Source organism: Babylonia areolata, chromosome 3 (genome assembly GCF_041734735.1).
Source record: "Babylonia areolata isolate BAREFJ2019XMU chromosome 3, ASM4173473v1, whole genome shotgun sequence".
Lineage (NCBI taxonomy): Eukaryota > Metazoa > Mollusca > Gastropoda > Neogastropoda > Buccinidae > Babylonia > Babylonia areolata.
This window is the reverse complement of record NC_134878.1, coordinates 45,905,252-45,929,933: the sequence shown is the minus strand read 5'-3', so window position 1 is coordinate 45,929,933 and position 24,682 is coordinate 45,905,252. Positions and strand designations below refer to the sequence as shown.

General features: G+C 43.2%; 1 protein-coding gene across 1 annotated transcript in view; it reads left to right on the top strand.

Moving 5' to 3' along the window:
- Window positions 1-6,475: 6,475 nt before the first annotated feature.
- Window positions 6,476-24,682, top strand: part of LOC143280337 (otoferlin-like) — a 105,616-nt gene continuing 87,409 nt past the window's right edge. The window contains exon 1 of the mRNA XM_076584971.1: window positions 6,476-6,642. Within this exon, the coding sequence (XP_076441086.1) occupies window positions 6,476-6,642 (167 nt within the window). The remainder of the gene's footprint in view (window positions 6,643-24,682) is intronic.

Genomic DNA, 24,682 nt, shown 5'->3' with positions numbered 1-24,682 from the left:
TTACTATTATTATTATTATCATTATTATTGTTATTATCATCATCATCATCATCATCATCATTACTGTTATTATTATCATTATCGTCATAATTACTGTTATTATTATTATTGTCGTCATCATTATGAACATTTACGCCTAATCTTGAAAATAACCCCTAGGCGTTTACAAATAGAACGCACACGTAAATAACAAAAGGAAAAAAGACTGAAAACAAGATATCAAACATTTTTTTTTTAATATTCACACACACACACACATACACACACACACACACACACACACACACACACACAAGCACGCATGCACACACGTCATAGCACACAATCATAGATAGTACACAATCAAGAAGTACACCCAACAAATTCGAGAAACTCTCCAACTCGCTCACTCACTAATAGTCATTTTTAGTTCAAACTGGAAACGGATGAGCTGTTGAAAATTACTTAGGAGGGGAAAAGGTGGGTCTTCAGACTGGACTTGACAGATTATAGCGAAGATGAGTGACGGAGAGGTTGAGGAAGTTGATTCCAAAGAATGGGGTCTTGGTATGAAAAACTGCGTTGGCCATACGTTTTGGTTCGAACAGGGGGTGCGCGGGGAGGGGGGGGGGGGAGTTCCTTAGCAGGTGGTTGTCAGAAAAAAAGCGGAGTTGGCGTGAGTGTATGTAAGGATGAATGGGATCAGAAAGATACTGTTGACCAGTAGCCTCAATGGACTTGAAACAGTGAGAGACGATTTTGCAAACCATTCTTTCTTGTACTGGGAGCCAGTATAAAGCATGAAGGAGAGGAGAGACTTCGTCAAATTGAGAGGAACGAAAGACAAGCGAGCAGCATGGTCCTGGACTTTCTGACGATAGATAAATGAATGAATGAATGAATAATTGCGGCATGCAACCCCATAACTTCCAGACAAATTTAAATGCTGTGCTATTACACAATCTGTGGATCTAATTTGTTCTGTTCTCTGTCTCTGTCTCTGTCTGTCTGTCTCTGTCTCTGTCTCTGTCTCTCTCTCTCTCTCTCTCTCTCTCTCTCTCTCTGTGTGTCTCAGACACACGCGTACACACACACACGTACAACCCCCCCCACCCACACACACACGCATGTACACACACACACACACACACCACCCGCGCACGCGCGGACACACACACACACACATACACACACATACACATACACTTACACATACACACACACCCGCACACACACACACACACACACACACACATACACACACACACACACACACCACAAACACACACACACCCGCCCACACGCGCGCGCGCGCACACACACACACACACACACACACACACACACACACACACACACACACACACACACCACAAACACGCACACACCCGCAGACACACACACCCGCACGCCCACACACACACACACACACACACACACACACACACACACACACACACCACAAACATGCACACGCCCGCAGACACACACATCCGCACGCCCACACACACACACACACACACACACACACACACACACACACACACACACACACACACACACACAGAGAAAGAGAGGGAGAATTGTGAGGGCGTCGTCTCCCCCCATTCACAGCAACACGTGCAGCAGAAGACTGGAGTTTCCAGCGCCTCTACCCTTCCTCCTACCCCTGTTGACGTCACTGATCAAAACTGTTATTAATAACGATCCTAGTTGCGATAGCGGCCGTGTTGATGATGATGATGACGGTGATTGCGTGATCTGTAGCCCCCCATGGCGCTTTAGGAGGTCTTGAGAGCTTCCCCCCTGCTCCCTAATGATGTTGATGATAATGATGGCGATGACGTTGAGGGGGTAGATAGTGGCGTAAAACTCGTGCCGTCTTTCGCCCCCAAAGGACTTGACCGATAACAAACAACAACAAAAACAGCATGACGTCGGCTGTATCTCTCACCACGTGCTTGACGAAAGGAAGTTCCTGAACTGGGGGTGGGGGGGAGGGGGATGTATATATATATCATTAAGATAATAATTGTTATAGCGGTGAAAATTAAATGCCGCACGCGTGAGTTTCCGCCGTGTAATGATTATAGCGCTGAGAAGAATGATAGTGTTGAGAGTTGCTCCATAATAATTACGATGAAAATTATTATGACAGCGTGAGATTTTATCCGTTGATAATAATGATCATAATAATAATAATATTGATAATGAATTATCATAATTGTGAGGTTTGCCCCCGTGGTGATCATAATGATAATATAATGATATAGGAAGAGGATTGCCCCGTTCTAATGACAGTGAAGAATATGATGATAGAGTGAGCGGCTTGTCCATTGATGATAGTTATAATTATCATGATGTTAGAGAGACTTTAGTCCCCCAACCCCATCGGCCCCAGATGGCGAGTTAAGCAAAAAACCTGACGTCCTAGGCACAACCTAATCTTATTGGCTTTGAGAAGATTGAATGTTAAGGTATGTAGTGAGCTGGGTTGTTTTGCAGTTTTTTTGTTTGTGTGTTTGTTATTTGGTTGCTGGTTTTGTTGTTGTTGTTGTTATGTGTCTTCGTTTGTTTACATGGCGTTTGCAAATATGGAGTAATGGCCCAGAGGTAACGCGTCCGCCTAGGAAGCGAGAGAATCTGGGCGCGCTGGTTCGAATCACGGCTCAACCGCATATTTTCTCCCCCTCCACTAGACCTTGAGTGGTGGTCTGGACGCTAGTCATTCGGATGAGACGATAAACCGAGGTCCCGTGTGCAGCATGCACTTAGCGCACGTAAAAGAACCCACGGCAACAAACGGGTTGCTCCTGGCAAAATTCTGTAGAAAAAAAAAACATCGATAGGAAAATCAAATAAAAACTGCACGCAAGGGAAAAAAAGGTGGCGCTGTAGTGTTGCGACGCGCTCTTCCTAGGGAGAGCAGCCCGAATTTCACACAGAGACGTCTGTTGTGATAAAAAGAAATACAAATGCAAATGTAACGTTATTGTATTTAACGCGGTGAAACCTTTCAATTTCTTTGGACTGACCGTCCTAATATAGCCCTGTGCAGTGGAGTACAAATAAGCAACAATGTAAAAAAAAAAATAATAATAATAATAAACAAAATTTTAAAAAAAACCCTTGCTTTGCTGCTGCGTGATAATCACGGCAAGGATCCTGACGTGATGAACGGTGTGAATACAGTTAACTGTCCGGTGTTGGTCAGGTCAGGGGTTCTTCTTTGCTTACCGGTAACCATGTAACCCTGTGCTGCTTGCCGCATGTGAGGAGTTACAGCCAACAAGAAAACCCGGCCTTGAGATGTAGACCTGAGGGATGGACTCCACCAAATTTCACTTGACTGATTGATATGGATACTTATATAGCGCCTATCCTCGGTCGGAGACCAGGCTCTAAGCGCTTTACAAACACGGAGTCATTTACACAACAGGCTGTCTACCTGGGTAGTGCCGACTGACGGCTGCCATTGGGCGCTCATCATTCTTTCCTGTGTCATTCAATCAGATTTCAGGCACGCATTATATACACACTCAGACAAACATGTAACATTTAACATTTTACGTGTATGACCGTTTTGCTTATTTACCCCGCTATGTAGGTAGCCATACTCCGTTTTCGGGGGTGTGCATGCTGGATATGTTCTTGTTTCCATAACCCACCGAACGCTGACATGGATTACAGGATCTTTAACGTGCGTATTTGATCTTCTGCGTATGTATACACACGAAGGGGGTTCAGGCACTGGCAGGTCTGCACATATGCTGACCTGGGAAATCGGAAAAATCTCCATCCCTTACCCACCAGGCGCCACCGAGATTCGAAACCGGGACCCTTAGATTGAAAGTCCAAAGCTTTAACCATTCGGCTACTGCGCCCGTCGCTTGACACACCGCATGAACACGGTTCTTCAGTGCAGCGCCCCAATGACTCTTGATAGTAAAAATAAGATGCACCTTGATTGTCTGTAAAATTACAGAAATTGGCCTTTTGGCTTGAGTACACGGTCACCCAACATTACACGTGCTAATCGCAGTCACATTTGGAACATGAACATCGATTAACAATCGAGGAGTATGCAGCTCGGAAAAACTTTTGTTTGTATTGTTTGTAATAAGTTATTTGCTGCCAGGTGGTCTATGAATACAAATTTAAGTCAGTGATAAGTTTTATATACGAGGGTCATTCAATAAATAAGGTGAATTTTTCGGTATAAGGACTTCTAATACAGATAGAAGCTTACTTTTGTTGTTTTTTTCAACGTAGTCTCCCAGCACTGTCACACACTTTTCCCATCTGTGCACAAGCTTCCGTATTCCCTCAGCGTAAAAATCTTTGGACTGATGTCTCAGCCAGTCGCTCACCACACTTTTGACTTCATCGTCACTTTCAAACTTCGTGACTCTCGTGAACGCTTTCAAGGGACCAAACAGGTGAAAGTCTGAAGGGGCAAGGTCTGGGCTGTAAGGGGGATGAGGGAGCAGTTCCCAGCCCAGCTCGTTGATGGTCTGCACCGTTCGGGCTGCTGTGTGAGGCCTTGCATCTTTGGCACCCACCGGCAGCTGACCTTCGAGTAGCCAAGGTCATAATGGACAATTTTGTGTGCTGTCCCAACAGATAAGCTCAAAGTCCTTGCAATGTCATCCACTGTCACCATTCTGTCAGACTGAATGAGGTCATTGACTGATTCGATCACCTCAGGAGACCTCACTTTTGTAGGCCTTCCAGGCCTGTCTTCATCCTCAACACTGCTCCGTCCTTCTTTAAACAATTTAGCCCACTTGTAGACATTTTTTCGGCTGAAACATGTGGCACCATACACAGTTGACATTCTCCTATGAATTTCAACTGGTTTGCACCCTTCAGCAGTTTCAGTTTCAGTTTCAGTAGCTCAAGGAGGCGTCACTGCGTTCGGACAAACCATATACGCTACACCACATCTGCCAAGCAGATGCCTGACCAGCAGCGTAACCCAACGCGCTTAGTCAGGCCTTGAGAAAAAAACCCAAAAAAACGGGGGAATAAATAATAGATAAGCTTACATAAATAAATAAATAAATGAATAATAATTATAATATAGAAAAAGGTAGTAGTAATAATAATAGTAATACTAATAAAATGATAATAATAAAAAATAAATAAATAAGACAACAATGGTGATAAATAAGCGAATAAATGTAAAATATGAAGACACACATTCACACATACACCCACACATGCATAACAGAAATGCACCAAACATGCAGTTTCACAGATATGAAAGTACATTCAAATACATATAAACGTACATGAGCTCCAACACACACACACACACACACACACACATTACCTTGCACCTCCTCCACCCCCCTCCTCCACACACTCATTTCTAGTCTACGTATCGCAGCTTCCACGGCACACACACAAACACACACTCACAGAGATGAACACTTACTTGTACAAGCACACACACATACGCCCATATCTCCCACCCCCAACCCCACACACATATATACAAGGATATATATATACTTCAGCAACCAAAAACTTGATAACTGACCGCTGTTCAATCCTGGAGCATGCTTCTTGGTCGGCCATCTTTGTTAATCGCCAAAACTCTCAAAGTTTTTTTTTAATCTGCAAAACAAATTAAATCCATGTGAAAAAGAAGTAAAACAAAAAAAAAAAGAAAAAAAAAGTAAGCTTCTATCTGTATTAGAAGTCCTTATACCGAAAAATTCACCTTATTTATTGAATGACCCTCGTACATTGTGCAGTTATGATAGTGATATAACTTTGTTCTGTATCTTGCATCTCAGTGCATAGCTGTGCTTTATTACGGTGTGACAAGCAGCTGTGATATGGTACCACGCTTTCAGAATTGTGTCCGATGTTTATATGTACATCAGCCATTTTTTATGAGAAACTACTACCAGTTTCCTTTTTCTTTTTTCTTTTTTGTTGTTGTTGTTGTTTGTTGTTTGTTTGTTTGTTTGGTTTTTTTTTTTGGGGGGGGGGGGGTATTTTCTCTTATGTATGTATGTATGTATGTTATGATATATACATAACCTTTTTTTTTTAAATGAACATTTATCAAACCATGCAACACAGTAACTGAAGTGGCATAATCAATGTTGACCAGGCATGAAAAGCTACATAATTACCACTGACACTGAAACACAAGATAAGTCCAAACATTCGCCTCCCGCTGTACACACACACCACACACACCACACACACACACACACACACACACACACACACACACACAGACTCATCCACCCACATACATAAAAAAATACAACAAAAAAAAAATGGGTGGCGCTTTCAGCGTTGCGACGCGCTCTCCCTGGGGAGAGCAGCCCGAATTTCATACAGAGAAATCTGTTGTAACAACAACAACAACAATAAAAAAAACAACCAGAAATACAAATAGATATACATTGGCAGAACACCTCTCCACCTCCTTGATTAACCTCTCTTCTCTTCCCTTTCCCCTCCATCCAGGTGCATGGAGTTCGAGGCGACGTTCCCCATGGAGTCGCTGCTGACGGTGCAGGTGTTTGACTGGGACTTGGTGGGCATGGACGACCTGATCGGGGAGACCAAGATCGACCTGGAGAACCGCTACTACAGCCGCCACAGGGCCACCTGCGGCCTGGGCAAGAAATACGAGCTGTGAGTAGGACGTGGGTTTTTTGTTGGTGATGGTGGTGGTGGTGGTGGTGGTGGTCAGTGGTGGTGCTGTTTTGGAGGGTGTTATGTTGTTTTTGTTGTCGTCGTTTTGTTGTGTTGGGTTGGGGGAGGGGGGGCGGGGGGGGGGGGGGGGGGGCGTTGTTTTATTGATGTTATTGTGGGGATGGGGGAGGAGGGGTGGCGTTTTGTTGTTTTTCTGGGGGGTTGTTGTATTTGTTGTTGCTTTGTTGTTTTTGGGAGTTGTTTTTTTCATGGGGGTGGGAGGGTGCAGGGGGGGGGGGTTGTTGCTTTGGGGGTTGTTGTTTTTTTTCATAGGGGGTGGGGGGTTGTTGTTTTTTATGAGAGGGGGGGGGGGGGGTGTTGTTATTTTGTTGTTTTTTGGGGGGTTGTTGTTTTTTCGTGGGCGGGGAGTGTTGTTTTTTTCAGTTTTTTCATGGGGAGGGTTTGTTTTTTTTTCATTGGGGTGGGGGGGGGGGGTTGTTGTTTTTTCATGGGGGGGGGGGTGAGAGGGGGGGTTGTTGTATTTTGGAGTGGTGGTGGTGGTTGTCGTGTTCTTGTTTTGAGGGTGGTGGTGGTGGTTCTCTTTTAGGAGGCTGTTTTGTTGTTGCCGTGTGTGGTGTACGTTTGTGTCTGTCTGTCTGTGTCTGTCTGTCTGTTTGTATCGATGTGTGTGTGCGTGTGTGTGTGTGTGTGTGTGTGTGTGTGTGTGTGTGTGTGTGTGTGAACTTTAGGGGGAGAAAAGAAAACTTTTGCCAACCTTGACTTTGTATCCCGGAAGGGAGGACTGAGCGGGCGAGGGTGGCAAACTCATTGCTCATTGTGAAATAAACCCGAGTCCATCTCCTGCCGTCCTAACCGCTGTTTTGAAGCCTACGTAACAACGGGAGGGAAAAGGAGAGAGAGAGAAAAAAGAAAAGAAAAAAAAAAAGGCTTCCGACAGACGTTTCAAGGGCCCCGCCGCAGGCAAAGGGAGACAACCTGAGGGCATCTAGTTTGAAGTTGCGAGGCAGCTCCTGACAGGAAGGCGCGTCAGACATGCTCCCAGAATGCATTGCTAGCCTTCCCACAATGCATCCCGCAGACAGGGCCGCGCGCGGCAACACTTCATCAAAGTTCCGCGCATTCTGCACCCGGCCTGACAATCAGTCTGGAAGGCGTCAGTCCTCGGCGGATTTGTCTTTTTCCTCCCCCCCCTTCCCACCCCCCACACCCCTCTCTTCCTTTCTCTCTTATCCTCTCTGTCTCTGTCTCTCTCTCTCTCTCGTTCGTTCTCTCTCTCTCTCTCCCTCGTCCTCTGTTTCTTTCTCTCATTCTCTGTCTCCCTCTCTCTGTCTCTCTCTCTGTCTCCCTCTCTCTCTTTTTCTCTGTCTCTCCCTCTGTCTCTCTCTCTGTCTCTCCCTCTGTCTATGTCTCTGTCTCTCTTTGTGTGTGTGTGTGTGTGTGTCTCTCTCTTTGTCTCTCTTTCTCTGTCTCTCCCTCTCTGTCTCTCTCTCTTTTTTCTCTCTCTCTTTCTCTTTCTCTCTGTCTCCCCCTCTCTCTCTTTCGCTCTCTCTTTCTCTCTCTCTCTCCCTCTGTCTCTGTCTCTCTTTCTCTCTCTCTAGCTCTGTCTCTCTTTGTCTCTATCTGTCTCTGTCTCTCTGTCACTGTATCTCCCTCTCTCTCTCCTCTGTATCTGTTTCTTTCTCTCGCTCTGCCTGTCTGTCTGTCTCTCTCTCTCTCTCTCTGTTTTAATTTTTTTTTTTTTTTTTAGATTGCACTTTCTTTCGTAACCGATGGAAAAGGGTTTGGACCATGACAACTATCTTCCCACTCTTCAGTCATCTCTGGCAGCACAGCCACCATTGCTTCACTGTTGTTTGTGCGTTCTGGGCGACCCTGTCACTGTTCTCTTTGTCCCCTGGTGGTTTTGCTGAACTTTTTTTTTTTTTTTTTTTTTTTTTTTTTTTATAAATTTCCATTACCAAAATATCAGTCGATCAGTCAATCAGCGTTGTGTATGACACACTATAATTATAATTGTCGTAGACAATCTATCAATCAAAGCATGATACGTCGTTCTGAGAAAATAGTTCAAACATTTTGATGAGGTTGTTTTTTTCCCCCATCACATCATTGTATGTAATGCGTCTCTGTCAACTTCAGCTCTATTTGATTTTTACAGACTGATGTTTTTTAGCAGTACACAAAGGTACACCTGTCGTCGTTTCCTCTGTATCAATATTCCATTGGTCACGTTTCATATTGTCTGTACACGTTTGCGTCCAATTTGTGATCAAAGAGTCATCAATGTTTTTGAGACTTGACTACGAAGTCATCGGCTGTGGTCGGTCTTGCCCCTTGCCGATGCGTTTTACATGATGGGTTCTTATGTGCTGTGAATTGTGATGGTACGTATATATGCATCTGAGAGCTTGTCCTAAAGCTCCGTCTGTCTGCCTGACCCCCCACCCCCCACCCCCACCCCACCCCACCCCATCCCATCCGCACCCTCCTCTCTCTCTCTCTTTCTTTCTCTTTCCTTTTCATTCTCTTCTCTTCACAGAACTGAAAAAGCGCACGACAGATTGCTTTCAGAAAGAGTGGAGAGCATCGTTTACTGAAAATGATCCATGTTTTCTGCAAATAGATAATTTACATCATTACCACAACCGGGATAATGTATAGATAGATAGATATAGATGCATAGATAGAAAGACATCTCTCTCTCTCTCTCTCTCTCTCTCTCTCTATATATATATATATATATATATATATATATGTGTGTGTGTGTGTGTGTGTGTGAAAGAAAAGCTAATTCTAAGAAAATGAAAACTATTTAACGTACGTACATCTGTCTGCGACCAAAATATACACACAAATATTAATATTGCAGGAATTTACAAGAACGATGTCTGGCCTTTTTTTTTTTTTTTTTTTTTTTTCAAACTGAAAAGCATTTTGCAGTTCAGAAGCAGCTTGGCGTCGCTGATATTTCATGGGCATTTCAAAGCAAGAGGTTCCATTCCACAACACGGGCCCTACTTATCGGGTCATCAAATAGTGCACTGCGTGAGACGTCAGCAATACGAAAGCGATGATCTGCGATGTTGTATATTTGTGAATGTTCCGTTGATTGTCTTAATCAGTTTAGTTTCCATCCCTTTACCCCGGTATGTACACAGGCCGGTGGCTTTATAGTTAAAAAAAAAAAAAAAAAATCATGAGGTCACGAATTCTGCTGTTACCAGTTATAATTCTTCCACCCCCCTCCCCACCTCCCCCCCAACTCAATATTCTGCACCATAGCCTTGTCTTCGGACGAGACGACTCATGCCTGTAGCCGGGTTGAGGCGGTGAAAGGCGGCAAATTTCTTACGTGTGTGCTCTTTTCTTCTTCTTTTTTATTTTATTTTATTTATTTATTTACTTATTTTTATTATTATTATTTTGTTCTTTTCGCGCGACGTGTGTGTGTGTGTGTCTGTCAACGCCCGCGCCAAACCCCGCCGTGTTTCACGTGCCGATGCCTGCTCATGCAGTGCAGTGAGTCAACTGCATCCGCTTTTAGTGGTGCGAAAAAGGGAAGAGAAGCTGGAGGTGGGAAAAAAAAAGAAAAAAAAGGCAGAGTAAGAAAAAGAGGGGTTGCGAGTTTGGATGCGGAACTGATTACATACCCAAAAGAAAGAAAAAAAGGAAACAAAAATGGTGGTGGGGGGTGGGTGTGGGTGGGGTTGTTCTCATTTATCTCCAAGACAAGTTTTTGACAGAACTCTAAAAGAAATGTTTAAACTTCCATAGAACAGGTGGGAGGGAAGTGGGCGGGGGTTAGGATGGTGTAAGGGTGCAGAGATGAGAATAACAAGACGTCCCAATCTGAAACTGAAAAAAATGAAAAAGTCTTCAAAAACTGGCTGGTCGTGATACAAGATTCTTCCGCAGCTACGGAAAGGAATGCTGTGTTCTTATTATTACAATCAATGTGCAGAAAAGTAGGCTATGCTCAAGACTATATTCAAAATAATGTTTATTAATTCTTTGTTTTTATATTTGAAATATTACCTGCAATGTGTAGAATGAATGTATGAAACGGTGTATGTGATATGTTGACATTTGTGTCTTCGTTATATTCCTAGTAGCTGTTGTTGATTTTTACAGTTCTGGTCTCCATGTTGTTTACTTGTTTTGTGTTGTGATAATGCACCTGGCCAAAAATCTCTAGCTGGAGATAATAAAGTTATTCTTATCTTATCGAATCTATCGTTCCCCGATACTTCCTTAACTCGTGTGGAAAAAGGTCATTTTCCGTCTTCGGCCCATCAACTTGGAATTCTCTGCCTATTGCTCTCAGACAAACAACTCATCTATCTACCTGTAAAGCAAATCTTAAAACTTATCTCTTTAAGAAATACTTGTCATAACTCAAATAGTGCTGTTGTCCCAGGCTCATGGCAATGTGAGTGTGTGTGATAGGTGAGTAGAGAGAATGGGGGTGGGTAGATGGATGGTGGTGGTATGGTTCGAAAGGGAGAATGACTGCCGATTTTTACCCCTTTTACCTTTTCTAAAACTTTATTTTACAATTTTTTGCAAAATCTATGGCATGCAAATTACAACTATGCTCCTTTTTACATGTATGTATTTTAAGTGAAAATTGCTGTTATCTCAGCCGTTTAATCATGTGTGTGTGTGTGTGTGTGTGTGTCTGTGTGTGTGTTGGAGTGTAACAGTTGTAGTAGTGAGAGTATGTTACTTTGTGAGTTTATGCAGTGTGGGTTTGTTTTTTTGTTTTTTTAATATTAATGATTCTGTTATGCTTCCACTACTTTTTAAAGGCTGTATTGTTTCACTTTATGTACTGGATTGTAAAGCGTTTAGAGCTTGCTTATGCTTGTATTTGAGCGCTATATAAAAATAAATTATTATTATTATTATAAACTGCCTTTTGAACGCCTTATATCTAGGAATATGCCCCCACCCCCCCACTCTTATCTAAGATTAAAAATGTGTGTAGATAGATAAAGACAGTGACAGAGAGAGGAGGACGAAAAGGAAGGAGAGAGAGCATAAAACCCAAAAGGTTGGGCTTTCGAAACAATCCATCACAGTTTCGTGAAGGAAGGAAGAAAGGAGATGAGTGAAAAAACGGATAAAAGGGGTTGTGGAATGAAAACAGAAAAAGAATACAGAAAAAAACCCAAAGCAAAGCAGAGAAATAGGAGAAAGAAACAAAGAGAGAAAGAAAGAAAGAGGGGGAAAAAGATACCACGTATAAATGAAGATATTATTGAAGAGGCGGAGCATGAGGCAGTTGAGAGAGGGACACACACACACACACACACACACACACACACACACACACACACACACACACACACAGAGAGAGATACACATACACAGACACACACAGAGAGAGAAACAGACAGACAGAGCGCAGAGACAGAGAGAGAAACACACACAGAGGCACACACACACACACACACACACACAGAGGGAGAGGCGTGACAGGGCTGTACTACTTGCAGCCAAGCCAAGCCAAGACAGGCAGCAGCAGACTCGGTGTGGCCCAGCGTGCCGCACGACAGCTGCACATTTATAGGGACAAACAGCGACATCGGATCGGACACACACACATTTCACGCCTGTCTTCCCTTCCACTGGTGAGAGCAGGAACACAGTTCAACCCCCCCACCCCACACCCCGACCCCCCACCCCTCCTGCCGTGAGTGGTGGAGGGATGTATGTATATCATGTTATAAACTCAGGGCCGTTCATAGATTGGGACATTGTTTTGTTCTTGGTGGTTTATCTGGAGAATGGTGTAGAGTGTAGGCATCAAAGGGATATATATATATATATGATAGTCAGTCGTGTCCGACTATGACCATCAGAACAGCAGAGGAGGCAACTGCTGTTCCGACTATTTGGGCTCGAATTTCATTATAGTGGAGAGTGTCTTGCCCAAGTACATCCCCACTCTCTCGGCCAAGAGGGTTTTAGGACAGTCGGCGTTGGGATGGTTCCCAAAGGCCAACTAGCCCACAAGGCTGCAGCACTAAGAGCCAGTGCGGTTTTGCCTCCTAGTTTGAGAGTCATAGTCCTTCACAAAAGACTAAGCTGTAAATGGTTTCCCATTGACTGGAGAAACCATTGATAATACAGCTCTCACTTTGCTGTTGGCCTAAATGTAAACTTATGTCAATCTGTGATATTATAAGCCGAGTGTTGGGCCTGAATTACGTTCATTTGAGCGGAAGGAAGGGATGTGTGGCTTATATCCTCACCGGTTTGTTTGGGATTTGACTTTGTTTGTCGTTGTTTTTTTTGTTTTTTGTTTTTTTGTTGTTGTTTTTATGGAGGATAATGAAGACTCTCGTTGCAGTATATAGGAATAAAGGAAACGCATTTCAAATCACTGTCGCGAATGGAGGGGGCTTGGGGGGGGGGGGCATAACAAAATGTTCTTTATTAAAGTTAGCTAGTTATGTGTTAAATAGTCCAGTTGGTTGTTTAGTGTAGGTCCCCACATCATCCTCGTTTTAAATAATAATCTATAGAAGTATTGCATACAATATTTTGATTATTGATTAATTTTCTGTCGTTATCCCGCTTTCCCCCCCCCCCCCCCCTCCCCCCAGCTCACAAACACTCTTCCAATATTGTGTTTTTTTTCTTTCTCCAGTCACTGACATCCACCCTATCCATTTTACATTTTGTACTCTATCTTTTCCAATTCTGTTCTCTCTGTGTCTCTTTTCCTTCCTCAATACCCTCCCCCTCGCCTCCCTCCCCTCCCCTCCCCCCCCCCCATCCCTCCTCCACCTCAACCGCCCCGTTTTGAGTTGAATATTCCTTCCCCTCCCATTGATTGTCACAAATGATTTCTAATTAATGATGATAATAATCACCATTATGATAGAAAAAATAATACAAATGATGATAATGATAATATCATTTATTTTCAGTCTAATATCATCATCTTGGATGAACAGACTATATATAAATGAATAAACGACGACTCGTTGGCCCTTTTTGGGTTACACGTTGTCTTGTTTTGCTTGTTTGTTGTTGTTTGTTTTCTGGAAGGACATAGTAGCGTGTATGGTAAGGAAACAGAATCCTCTTGTATACTAGTTTGTAGCACAACATATTTGTTGCTGTTTTGCTGTTGTTGTTGGGTTTTTTGTTTTTTGTTGTTGTTTTTTTGCGCTTAGAGTTGACTTCATCAAGATTTTGCGCCTTATAGATATTATTATTAGTAGTAGTATTTTTATGTATTTATCTATTATTTTCTTTTTTTTTCCCCTCAAGGCCTGAGAAGGCGCGTTGGGTTACGCTGCTGGTCAGGCATCTGCTTGGCAGATGTGGTGTAGCGTATATGGATTTGACCGAACGCAGTGACGCCTCCTTGAGCTACTGATACTGATACTGTTTTATTCTGTTTTTGTTTTATCTTGAGGAGAATGAAGAATGAATTTGCAGAGTATGAGGGATCAAAATGCCCTTTCATCAAACTTTGTAGTCACAGCAGATCATAAGTGTGTGAAATTCAAGGTGTTTTCCCAATGCCAGAATGTGTATATCATATTCCGGCCACGTACGTCTTTCATGTTTCTGTTTTTGTGTTTCCTTTTTTTTTTTTTTTTCATTTTCCTTTTCCTTTTCCTTTTTTTTTCATCTGCACTTTTATATATATATATATATATATATATATATATATATATATATATATATACATGTCAAGGACAACTCTTCTTTTTCCCATGGGTTCTTTCACCAAACGCATACTGCCCACGAGACCTCGATTTTATTCGTTCCTTTTGAAAGACTAGCACCCAGATCATCATTCAAACTCAAGAGTAGGAAGGAAAAGGGAAAGAGAAGAGAGAAAGAAAGGGAAAAAACAACGCAGTTCGTGATGCGAGAATCGAACCACAGCGGGGACCCGTGGCGGTTTTCTTTGGCGTACCCACTGGGCCCCCGCAGCAGACAGCCTCCTTCACACCCTGTGCAGACTGCGGCACCCAGCAGGGTCATGAGGACGTGCCTGGATGAAGGGAGACAGGCTACAACACAGCCCCGGGAACTGGCACATAAAAGCCCAAACCACTGAGTTCTCTGCGTGCATGTTTCTTGGGGGAACTCAAAGAGAGAGAGAGTGGGGGGAGGGAGGGAGAGAGGGAGGAGAGAGAGGAAGAGAGAGTGGGAGGGAGGGGGGAGAGAGAGAGGGAGGGAGGGGGAGAGAGAGGGGGGAGGAGAGAGAGAAAGACAAAGCTGTTATTCTGAGCGACCCCAACACTTTATTTTTTTCGGTTTTTTTTTTGGGGGGGGGGGGGGGGGGTTTGTTTTTCTTTTTTCCTTCTTCTCTTTCTTTCATTTGAACTTTCCCCAACAACCTTTTTTTTTTTTGTTCGTCTCTCTTCTTTTCCCATCTGTCTTTTTCATCTTCTTGTTTCAAACACAAATCTCTGGGGTTTTTTAAGAAAATATATTGTCGATATACACTCAAACATCAGAGCAACAAGCTGACAGCTTATATAGTGCTCAAGCGTGTTTAGTTATCATTCGTTTGAATTGATTAGACGGCTGGTAAACGTCACACAAGTGCAGTAATGTTGAAAAAAAATTCCCATTGCATACACGTGACAGTTACGGCAGCTATGATTATGATTGTATTTGAAAACAGTGAGCGGTAAATGTGGAGATAATGGTTTTAAGACAAAATATATGACCGACACAGTTAAGGAAGTAAATTAAGAAAAGCAAGAAATAATGAAAAAGGAGAGGGAAACATATTGCTGATAATATATCTAGTATGATCAAATATACCAACCGAACAGAAAATACGAGAAATCAACGACAAGAAGTTCAATATATAAGATCTGTTGCGTCAGAACTGCACACCGGAAATAATGTATTATTCAGATAGGTTCGATACAGATATTGATCTGTGTTCACTTTCAAATATCAGTATTTTACATCAAGTTGAAAATTGAAATTACCATTCGGAACAATAATTCTAAAGCTAAATCTATTCATAGGGGAGATTTGAAACTAAATTTCCACCGGCCGCGCAAAAACGCAGGAACGACAATAAATGATGTTGAACAGTTTTGTTTTGTTTTTTGCGCGGCCGGTTGCTGTGCCCGCGAACAGATCAGATAACTTGTCATATTGCTTCCAAGTGTAAACCTTCTAGAGAAATTGACTGCTTCCAGGTGTGTAGATATCTTCTAGAGAAATCGACTGTCGTAGACCAGTCCTCACAAATAACATCAGCTTGACAGAAATGAGGCGATGTAGGCGATTTATGCATCGTTTATACTTTTCTGCTTAGTTCGTTATACTTAGAACATATAAAACATGAAAGCGACATTAACTATATTATATACTTCTTTTGTGAACCTCACTTTTGCACTTCATCATTATCTTCTGCTTCTTCTTTTTCTTCTTCTTCTTCTTCTTCTTCTTCTTCGTCACCCTCATCGTCTTCGTCATCGTCTTCTTCTTTTTTCGTCTTCGCCTTCGTCTTCTGCTTCTTCATCATCATCCTCTTTGTCCTCTTCTTTTTCTTCGTCGTCGTCACCGTCTTCGTCTTTGTCGTCGTCGTCTTCTTTATATCGTCCACCTCCTCCTCCTCCTACTACTACTACTACTATTGCTACTACTACAACTACTACTACTTTCTTCTTTTTTCTCTTTCTCACTTTTTCTGCCTTTTTTCCTTTCTTTTTTTTTTACGCTCCAAAAATACTCATAATAGCTGTTTCCTCAAAACAAAGAAAAGGCCGAGCCAGACAGATAGGCTAATGCCAAGTAAATGAGGTAATAGAAAACAGCGCGGGGCAAAGGGGGGGCCACTCAGTCAGCTGACTGGCGTCAGGTGCAACAGATGGTGCAGCCAGACAGCCACACAGACAGCCAGCCAGCCAGCCAACCAGCCAAGCAGTCATCCACACAACCACACAGACAGACAGGGGTACATGTGTGACGGGGAGAGAGAGAGAGCGAGAGCATATTATCCTCTTCAAGGGAGACTAGCAGCCAGTGAAGCGGCAACAAGAAATGGAGCGTGGAAGGAAAACAGGAGGGGAGGGGGAGAGTTGGAGGTGTGTGTGGGGGAGGGTGCGGTGGGAGGGGGGGAGGGAGATGTATGGGTGGTTTGGAGGAAGGGGGGGGGGAGTGATATGGCATATCCTTCTTCAAAGAGAGAAAAAAAAAGTCAGGAAGAACACCTTTCTTCCCCTGCAACCCCTCCGCCCCTCGCCCCCCGCCTCCTCTCTCTCTTTTAAAATCTTTATTTTCCAAGGGAAGAAATGTGGAAAATGAATCACAGGAAGAAAGAAAAAGACTGGTAAATATGTATAATCTTATAATAAGGAAGATGAACCAAGACTCGAGAATCCTTTTATTTTTCATCTTGCATGAGAAATTCCGAGTGGTTCGATACAAACTGGTTAGTCACAAAGTATGTGGTGCAATGGATGGATGAACTACACACGCGCGCAAGCATGCGCGTGCGTGCACACGCACACTCATACACACATGCACGCAGACATAAACACCACGCGCGCGCGCGCGTGCGCACATTCACACACATCTGATTGAATTCAAGAAATCATTGAAACAAATAAATGACGGACATAAAACTAACAGCAGCATCAAATAAATAACTTAGACATATAAAATAACTATGAATATAACAGCACACATATTTTAACAATATGGATACACCTTTTGAAGGTTACAAAAGAGCATGGATGGTGAATCTGAGCATCTTTAGACAGGTGTGCTTTAAAAAATGCATTCGTTTTTCTTGAACAGAACAAGCAGTGTGCACTTTCATGGGGAAATCAGACACTTTCGTCACCAGGGATTTCTTCTTCTTCTTCTGTGTTCGTGGGCTGCAGCTCCCACGTTCACTCGTATATACACAAGTGGGCTTTTACGTGTATGACCGTTTTTACCCCGCCATGTAGGCAGCCACACTCCGTTTTCGGGGGTGTGCATGCTGGGTATGTTCTTGTTTCCATAACCCACCGAACGCTGACATGTATTACAGGATCTTTAATGTGCGTATTTGATCTTCTGCTTGCATATGTACACGAAGGGAGTTCAGGCACTAGCAGGTCTGCACATATGTTGACCTGGGAGATCGTAAAAATCTCCACCCTTTACCCACCAGGCGCCGTCACCGTGATTCGAACCCGGGACCCTCAGATTGAAAGTCCAACGCTTTAGCCACTCGGCTATTGCACCCGTCGTCACCAGGGATGACTGCACTATACTGAGCCCATCCTTATTATTTTGATTCTGTAGTGTTTGATGTATTTAGCTGTGTCCATTCCTGACCCAGTTAGTGGTTACATACTGGTCGTTTGCTCTTGCATGTTGTGCAGACATTTTTGTTGTGTGGCTTTTCTGATCGTGTTTTCTGTCATTGTCTGTTGTTCATGTCCGAATTAAATAAAAAATCTTTTGAATGAATGTAAAATGGGACAAAGGTTACAACAAGAACCAGAAAAAGGAAAACAAAAAACTGTGGACAGGACCATTAAATTTTGTGTCTTTCTGCTGTGGTTTTATCGATACCGGGTCAGGTTTTTTTTTTCTGACACCTTTCTCAGTTTTCAGAACGAACGGGATTAAGTGGGTTTTCCTCTCTCTCTCTCTCTCTCTCTCTCTCTCTCTCTCTCTCTCTCTCTCTCTCTCTCTGTGTGTGTGTGTGTGTGTGTGATGGACGCTGGATCAGATGTTGATGACACCCCATCAACTGCTCTTAGCACCAGTATCCAAGTTTCCGATGCGACTAGTCAGATTGTCCTCGCACCAGGATCAGATTTTCTATCACAGTGAAGGATCACGTTGCTCGCTGTTGTCACAAAGAAAACACAAACTCTTGACAGCCATCTTCCAGGTGTTCAAAGAGCTCACCTGCAGTGACCACAATTGTGGAGGTTCAGTATCAACGGGAAAAGATTTACCTGCTGATGAAATAATATATATATATATATATATATATATATATATATATATATATATATATATATATATATACCAGTTTTACTGTTTGGGTGTGACATTTGGGGACACGGAAACTTGACACTCTGATTAATTTCAACTGAAAATTTTTAATGTATAATTTTTGTTCGGAGCGGAACATTGAGTTGCATATTTTTACGGCAGATCAGGGAGATATCTAATTAACATCTTTTTTTTAGTTTTTGTTCTGTCGTTTCGTTTTGGGTTTTTTTTTATGAAAGGTGTGCATTCCCCCGACCACAAAATTGCCGTTTAATCGTCAGAAATTTACATGGCAAAGGTCCCACCAGATCTGCTTGGACAAGTTAGATTCATTAGATTATCGTGTGTTGTGAGATTGACGGTGTGTGCGACAGGGAAGTATGTTCGGATATTGATAACACGTGTAATAACCATATTCCAGATTCTTCAGTAAATGATTTTATGAATGAACACGGTGCCTGTTCTACATTCGTGTTTTATAGTTGAAAAAAAGAAGAAAAAAAAAACTGATTTTACAGCGCGCACACACACACACACACACACACACACACACACACACACACACACACACACACACACACACACACGAATGCCATTGGCTGAAGAAGCTTTTATACAGCGAAAATTTTTGTTTCAAGTTTTAAAGACATGCCAAGACTACAGCTGTTCTTATATTAATATACCAGGCATTTATGTTCATACACTAATTAAATTCTGTCTTAGCAGTCACAACCTATTAGTGGAAATCGGACGCTGCCATTATACTACGTGATGAAAGATTATGCCAAAAATGCAGTTTGTCAATAGTTGACATGACTGAACTTGGTGATGGAATGACTTCATTACACAAATACAATAACATCGAAGTATTTCACGATAGGAATTGGTTCCCCAACGCTTGTTTCGTCAACGGCGATGCTATACTTGTTGTGGACTGATGTCTTCCAGTTCATGAAAACGTTTGTTTTCAATTGCTCAGTCTATAAAGATGGCAAATATCTGTAAGAAAGGTAACTTTGAAAGAACGACTTGTACAGAGAACGCCGAAAAGCTTTGAGACCCACTCAATCCGTATATGAGCCACAAATCGCAAGATGTTAAAAGCGTTTGGACAAGGAAATTCCATAGTATTAATTGGACTTTTGTTTTTTGGGTTGTTTTTTTTCTTATGTCAGCGTGATTTCAACCAGTTTACTTAAGCAGACCACACAGCGGTTCTACATGGGTGCCTTTGTACATACATACTGTACCAAAAAATGAAGGAAGTTGTGGCTACTTCATAAAGGGGGATAATTATATTTTCATAAAATATTATATAACAACAACAAAAACCAAAAAAATTGAGAGATTTTTTTCAAGTTATACAGGCTGCATAGGGTATGCCACTGGCTTGTCAAAGAAAACAGTGCATAAATAATCAATGTTTCAAGCAAAACTCCATAGTTATCGAGTGGTACATAAACGGTAGATGTCAATTTTCCATTGTTTAAAAAAAAATGGAAGTGCAAATGCAAGAAAGACGTCTGGTTGTGAGTGGTGCTCATCACTTAGAGCTGCCCACACCGATGTTTGCCGAGAAAGCAGCATCATTTCACTCAGAAGAAAACTGTGCAAGTTCCTCAATTAGTATTTGACTTCTTTTTTTTTTTCTTAACCCTGTACATAGCTCACCGGAACAAACACTTTCCATTGTTGTTGTCTTTTGTCTTTTCGATTGACGCTGAAAAAAAAAGAACAACAGCAGCGACAACAACAATCATAAAATCATTTGGAGTGATGGCCTGGAGGTAACGCGTCCGCATAGGAAGCGAGAGAATCTGAGCGCGCTGGTTCGAATCACGGCTCAGCCGCCGATATTTTCTCCCCCTCCACTAGACCTTGAGTGGTGGTCTGGACGCTAGTCATTCGGATGAGACGATAAACCGAGGTCCCGTGTGCAGCATGCACTTAGGGCACGTAAAAGAACACACGGCATGAAAAGGGTTGTTCCTGGCAAAATTCTGTAGAAATATCCACTTCGATAGCAAAAGCAAATAAAACTGCACGCAGGAAAAAATACCCAAAAATGGGTAGCGCTGTAGTGAAGCGACGCACTCTCCCTGGGAAGAGCAGCCCGAATTTCACACAGAGAAATCTGTTGCGATAAAAAGAGAAATAGAAATACAAATAGAGAAATGCTGGGAGTGGGGAGGAGGGTAGTCAAGACAGGAGAGGGACTGCCAGAAAAATACACGTCCACCCCGGATCACCATGACTGGATCAACATTGGGTTTTCCATTCTGATTGTTATAGTCTATTTAATCCCTTTTCTTCGTTTAGAATCATGATCATCATCACCATCACCACCATGACTTGTTACCACCTTTTTTTTTTTCCTTTTTTTTTCGCAATCGAATTTACCGTGATGCAGCGTTCGTCACTGCTTTCCTGAAAACAGATGCACGTTTTACGTGAAAAAAAAACCCAAAACAACATCAACAACAAAAGATCTAACATAAACGGAATAGTGTAAATCTCTTACGACCAGATCCCGAGAACAGATGCCACGTTTTTCGTGACAACATAATAAAACATAAACGGAATAGTGTCAATCTCCTGAGAACATATCCCGAGAACAGATGCGACATTTTACGTGACAACATAATACAAACGGTCTAACCTAAACGGAGGAAGAGTTGTAATCTCCTGACAACAAATGCCACATTCTACGTGACAGCGTGACTGCAAGAGGGTCTTAACATAAAACGGAAGGGTGTAAAGTTTCGAGATTTGCATTGCTAACGGTCAGCGTCGTAAACGTCGTACAACGACCGGACACGTCTCGACACGATCTTCCACTCCCTCTCCACCTCTCTCTCCCCCACCCCCCAGCCCTCTCCTCCCTCCACTCTCCCCATCCTTGGGAGCAGGCTGGGTGCAGAGGAAGAAGGGGGATGGGGCACTGTGCCCTTTGATGCGGCAACCCCAACCCTCCGTCCTCTTCATCCCTCCTTTCTCCCTCCTTCCCACCCACCCACCAACTCTTCACCCCCACCCCACCCCATATCTTCACCCCCATCCCTCAAACCGTCACCCTCCCCCCCACAACCCCCCACCCCCCACCCCACCCCCACGTCTGGTCGATATTTCACGGCTCGAGCGAGACCCGGAGCATGACAGATCTAATGGGGAGGAAATAGAATGGAAATTGCCACAAATTCGCTGCAGGGCCCCGCTGGCGTGTTGGCCATTATTTTCCCCTCCCGCCCCTTCCCCAGTCCCTACTACATCCCCTTCCCCCGGGGGACCTCCCTTACACCCCTCCACCCCCACAACGCCCGCCACCGCCCCCCCCCCTCCCCTTGCCGGCAGACCCACACGATTTAGGGCCCCTCGTGCGGGTCTGGCCCGCCTGTGCCCAGCCTCCCCAACTCCCTGGCCGCTTCCTGGCTAATTGGCTTTTATTGGATGCCAAGGAGTCGATTGGAGGCGAAGGCTGATTTGATTTTAAGGCTGTAAATTGTTGTCGGTGTGTTTTAGGGAGAGCCTCGGTGCTTGGTGGTGGTGGGGGGCATTTTTTGTTTTTTGTTTTTTTGTGTGTGTGGTTTTGTTTGGTTTTTTTTGGGGGGGGGGGAGTGGGGTGTGGGAGGGGAGGGGGTATGAGGGTGAGCGGAGGCCTGAATGGGAAGGGGTGGGGGAGAGGGAGGGTTGTTCTTTTATGATAGACGAGTTGCTGTTTGTTTGTTGTTCTTTTCGCATTTTCTAGCATTCGTGGTGTTAATTTATTTCTTTAAAAAATATATTAAAAAAGTCTGTGGCTGTGGAGAGATGGTGAGGGAGTAATAAAGGGAGTCGGGTGTGTGTGTGGTACACAGAAAAGTCCTTACAGCCTTTCTCTTTGAGGGCAAGTCTGATGAAGGTTTGAAAAGAGGGGGTGAGGGTGGGGGAGGGGGAGTGGAGGCAGGAAAGCTGTCAGAGAATGTCTTGGGTTGAAGAGTTAGCGTAGCTGATGAACGCTTTAGTTGGAGAGGCAGATGAAGTATAACAGAACAGAAAGAGAGAAAGAGGGGTGGGTGTGGTTAGAGATTAGAGAGACCGAGAGAAACAGAAGCTGGAGGGGAGAGGAAGAGAGAAGAGAGAGAGAGAGAGACGTTTTATACGAAACCTTCCATCAGCTTTAAGAAATATTTTAACTCACTCAGTACGGCCAGTCCTCTCTTCTCCTCTACACAGACCCCTCGGATGTCCAGTGGGTGTCTGAATGACCCAACCTTTAGCTTCCGTCGTCAGAATTGTGGTATTCGTTGTCCACATTCACGTCTTCAGTATAAGAGCCTTCCGCTTGCAATATTTTGATGATGGTAATTGGGGTGAAACGCTGTTAATGTCGTCTCTTTCGCCGTTCGTATGGAGAGAGTTAATACCATTTTAAATAGTAGGTAAATGAAACGTTCTGTTTCTTATATATATATATATATATATATATATATATATATATATATATATATATATATATATATAAACACTTCATCTTATGTGCGACAATGATTTTTTTCAATGTGATACAGAACATGGGGTTTGTAAGTGATATAACTCTGCACATTCAACTTTTGAGTAAAATGTAAGGCAATGCCATTCACTGAATCACTCTGGCCATAGAAAATACGTAACTGGATTTTTTTTTTTAAGGGTAAAATATTTGAAACGATAATTCAACGCTTTTTTCCCCTCAATTCGTATGTGATAATATTCTTGAAATAGTTCCCTTTTCCATTCGCTGCATTTTTTTTCATAAAGTGGAATAGAATAGAGTATTTCTTTATTACCAAGTGTACCGGAGTCACAAGGAATACTGGGGGACGTGGGGGGGGGAGATAGTACATAACAAGGTACGGACATAAATCGAAAAATCATACACAAACACAGATACAGTAGAAAATAGGATACATACGAGTGCATATCAAAATAAAAACTTGGGCATACTCACACATGCACGCACTGAACGGATATATTCACTGGAATGTATAAAGGTTATTTTAGTCCCACAAACTTTTACTGCCATCGGGGGCAGTAAGGAATTCATATTCACTGTGTCTAGAGCTCGGCATAGGAAGGCGGGGCCCAGTCCTCTCCTTCCGCCGTTTTCACCTTCCTCACCCATGTGAGGAGCGGAGGACAGCTTGAGTCAAGTGCCTCTCCCAAGGACGCAACAGCAGGCCCTAGACGGGGGATCGAACCGTGACCACTGGATCACAGGTCCACCGCCTTACCGATTCTGCCTCAGGGCCTCCGGTGTTGACTGTATATATTTCACGGGGTCGAGGGGCGGGGAGGGGGGGGTGTGAGACATTCATTGACAAAACCTTTGTAATTCTCTTTTTATCACAACAGATTTCTCTGTGTTAAATTCGGGCGACTCTCCCCCCAGGGAGAGCGCGTCGCTACACTACAGCGCCACCCATTTTTTGGTATTTTTTCCTGCATGCAGTTTTGTTTGTTTTTCCTATCGAAGTGGACTTTTCTACAGGATTTTGCCACGAACAACCCTTTTTGTTGCCGTGGGTTCTTTTACATGCGCTAAGTGCATGCTGCACACGGGACCTCGGTTTATCGTCTCATCCGAATGACTAGCGTCCAGACCACCACTCAAGGTCTAGTGGAGGGGGAGAAAATATCGGCGGCTGAGCCGTGATTCGAACCAGCGCGCTCAGATTCTCTCGCTTCCTAGACGGACGCGTTACCTTCAGGCCAGCACTTCATTCTTCTGGAAGAAAACACAGTTTCAAAAGCCGGGCTGTAGACAGATACAGAAAACCAGTTCTAGACAACAACAAAAAAAAAAAAAAAACAAAAAAAGTTTTCGAATTGGCTTTCTCGGGTGCGCATAGAATAAGTTGCTCCTTGTATCTGAATGATCGATTGTCTTTCCTTCCAACGAAAATAAAATACATCGTGAAGATGGCACAAACAAAATTCAGAGCATTGACAAAACAAAACTCCACAATGAATGCGTTTGGGTGAGGAGTCGTTGTTCTCTTTCTTC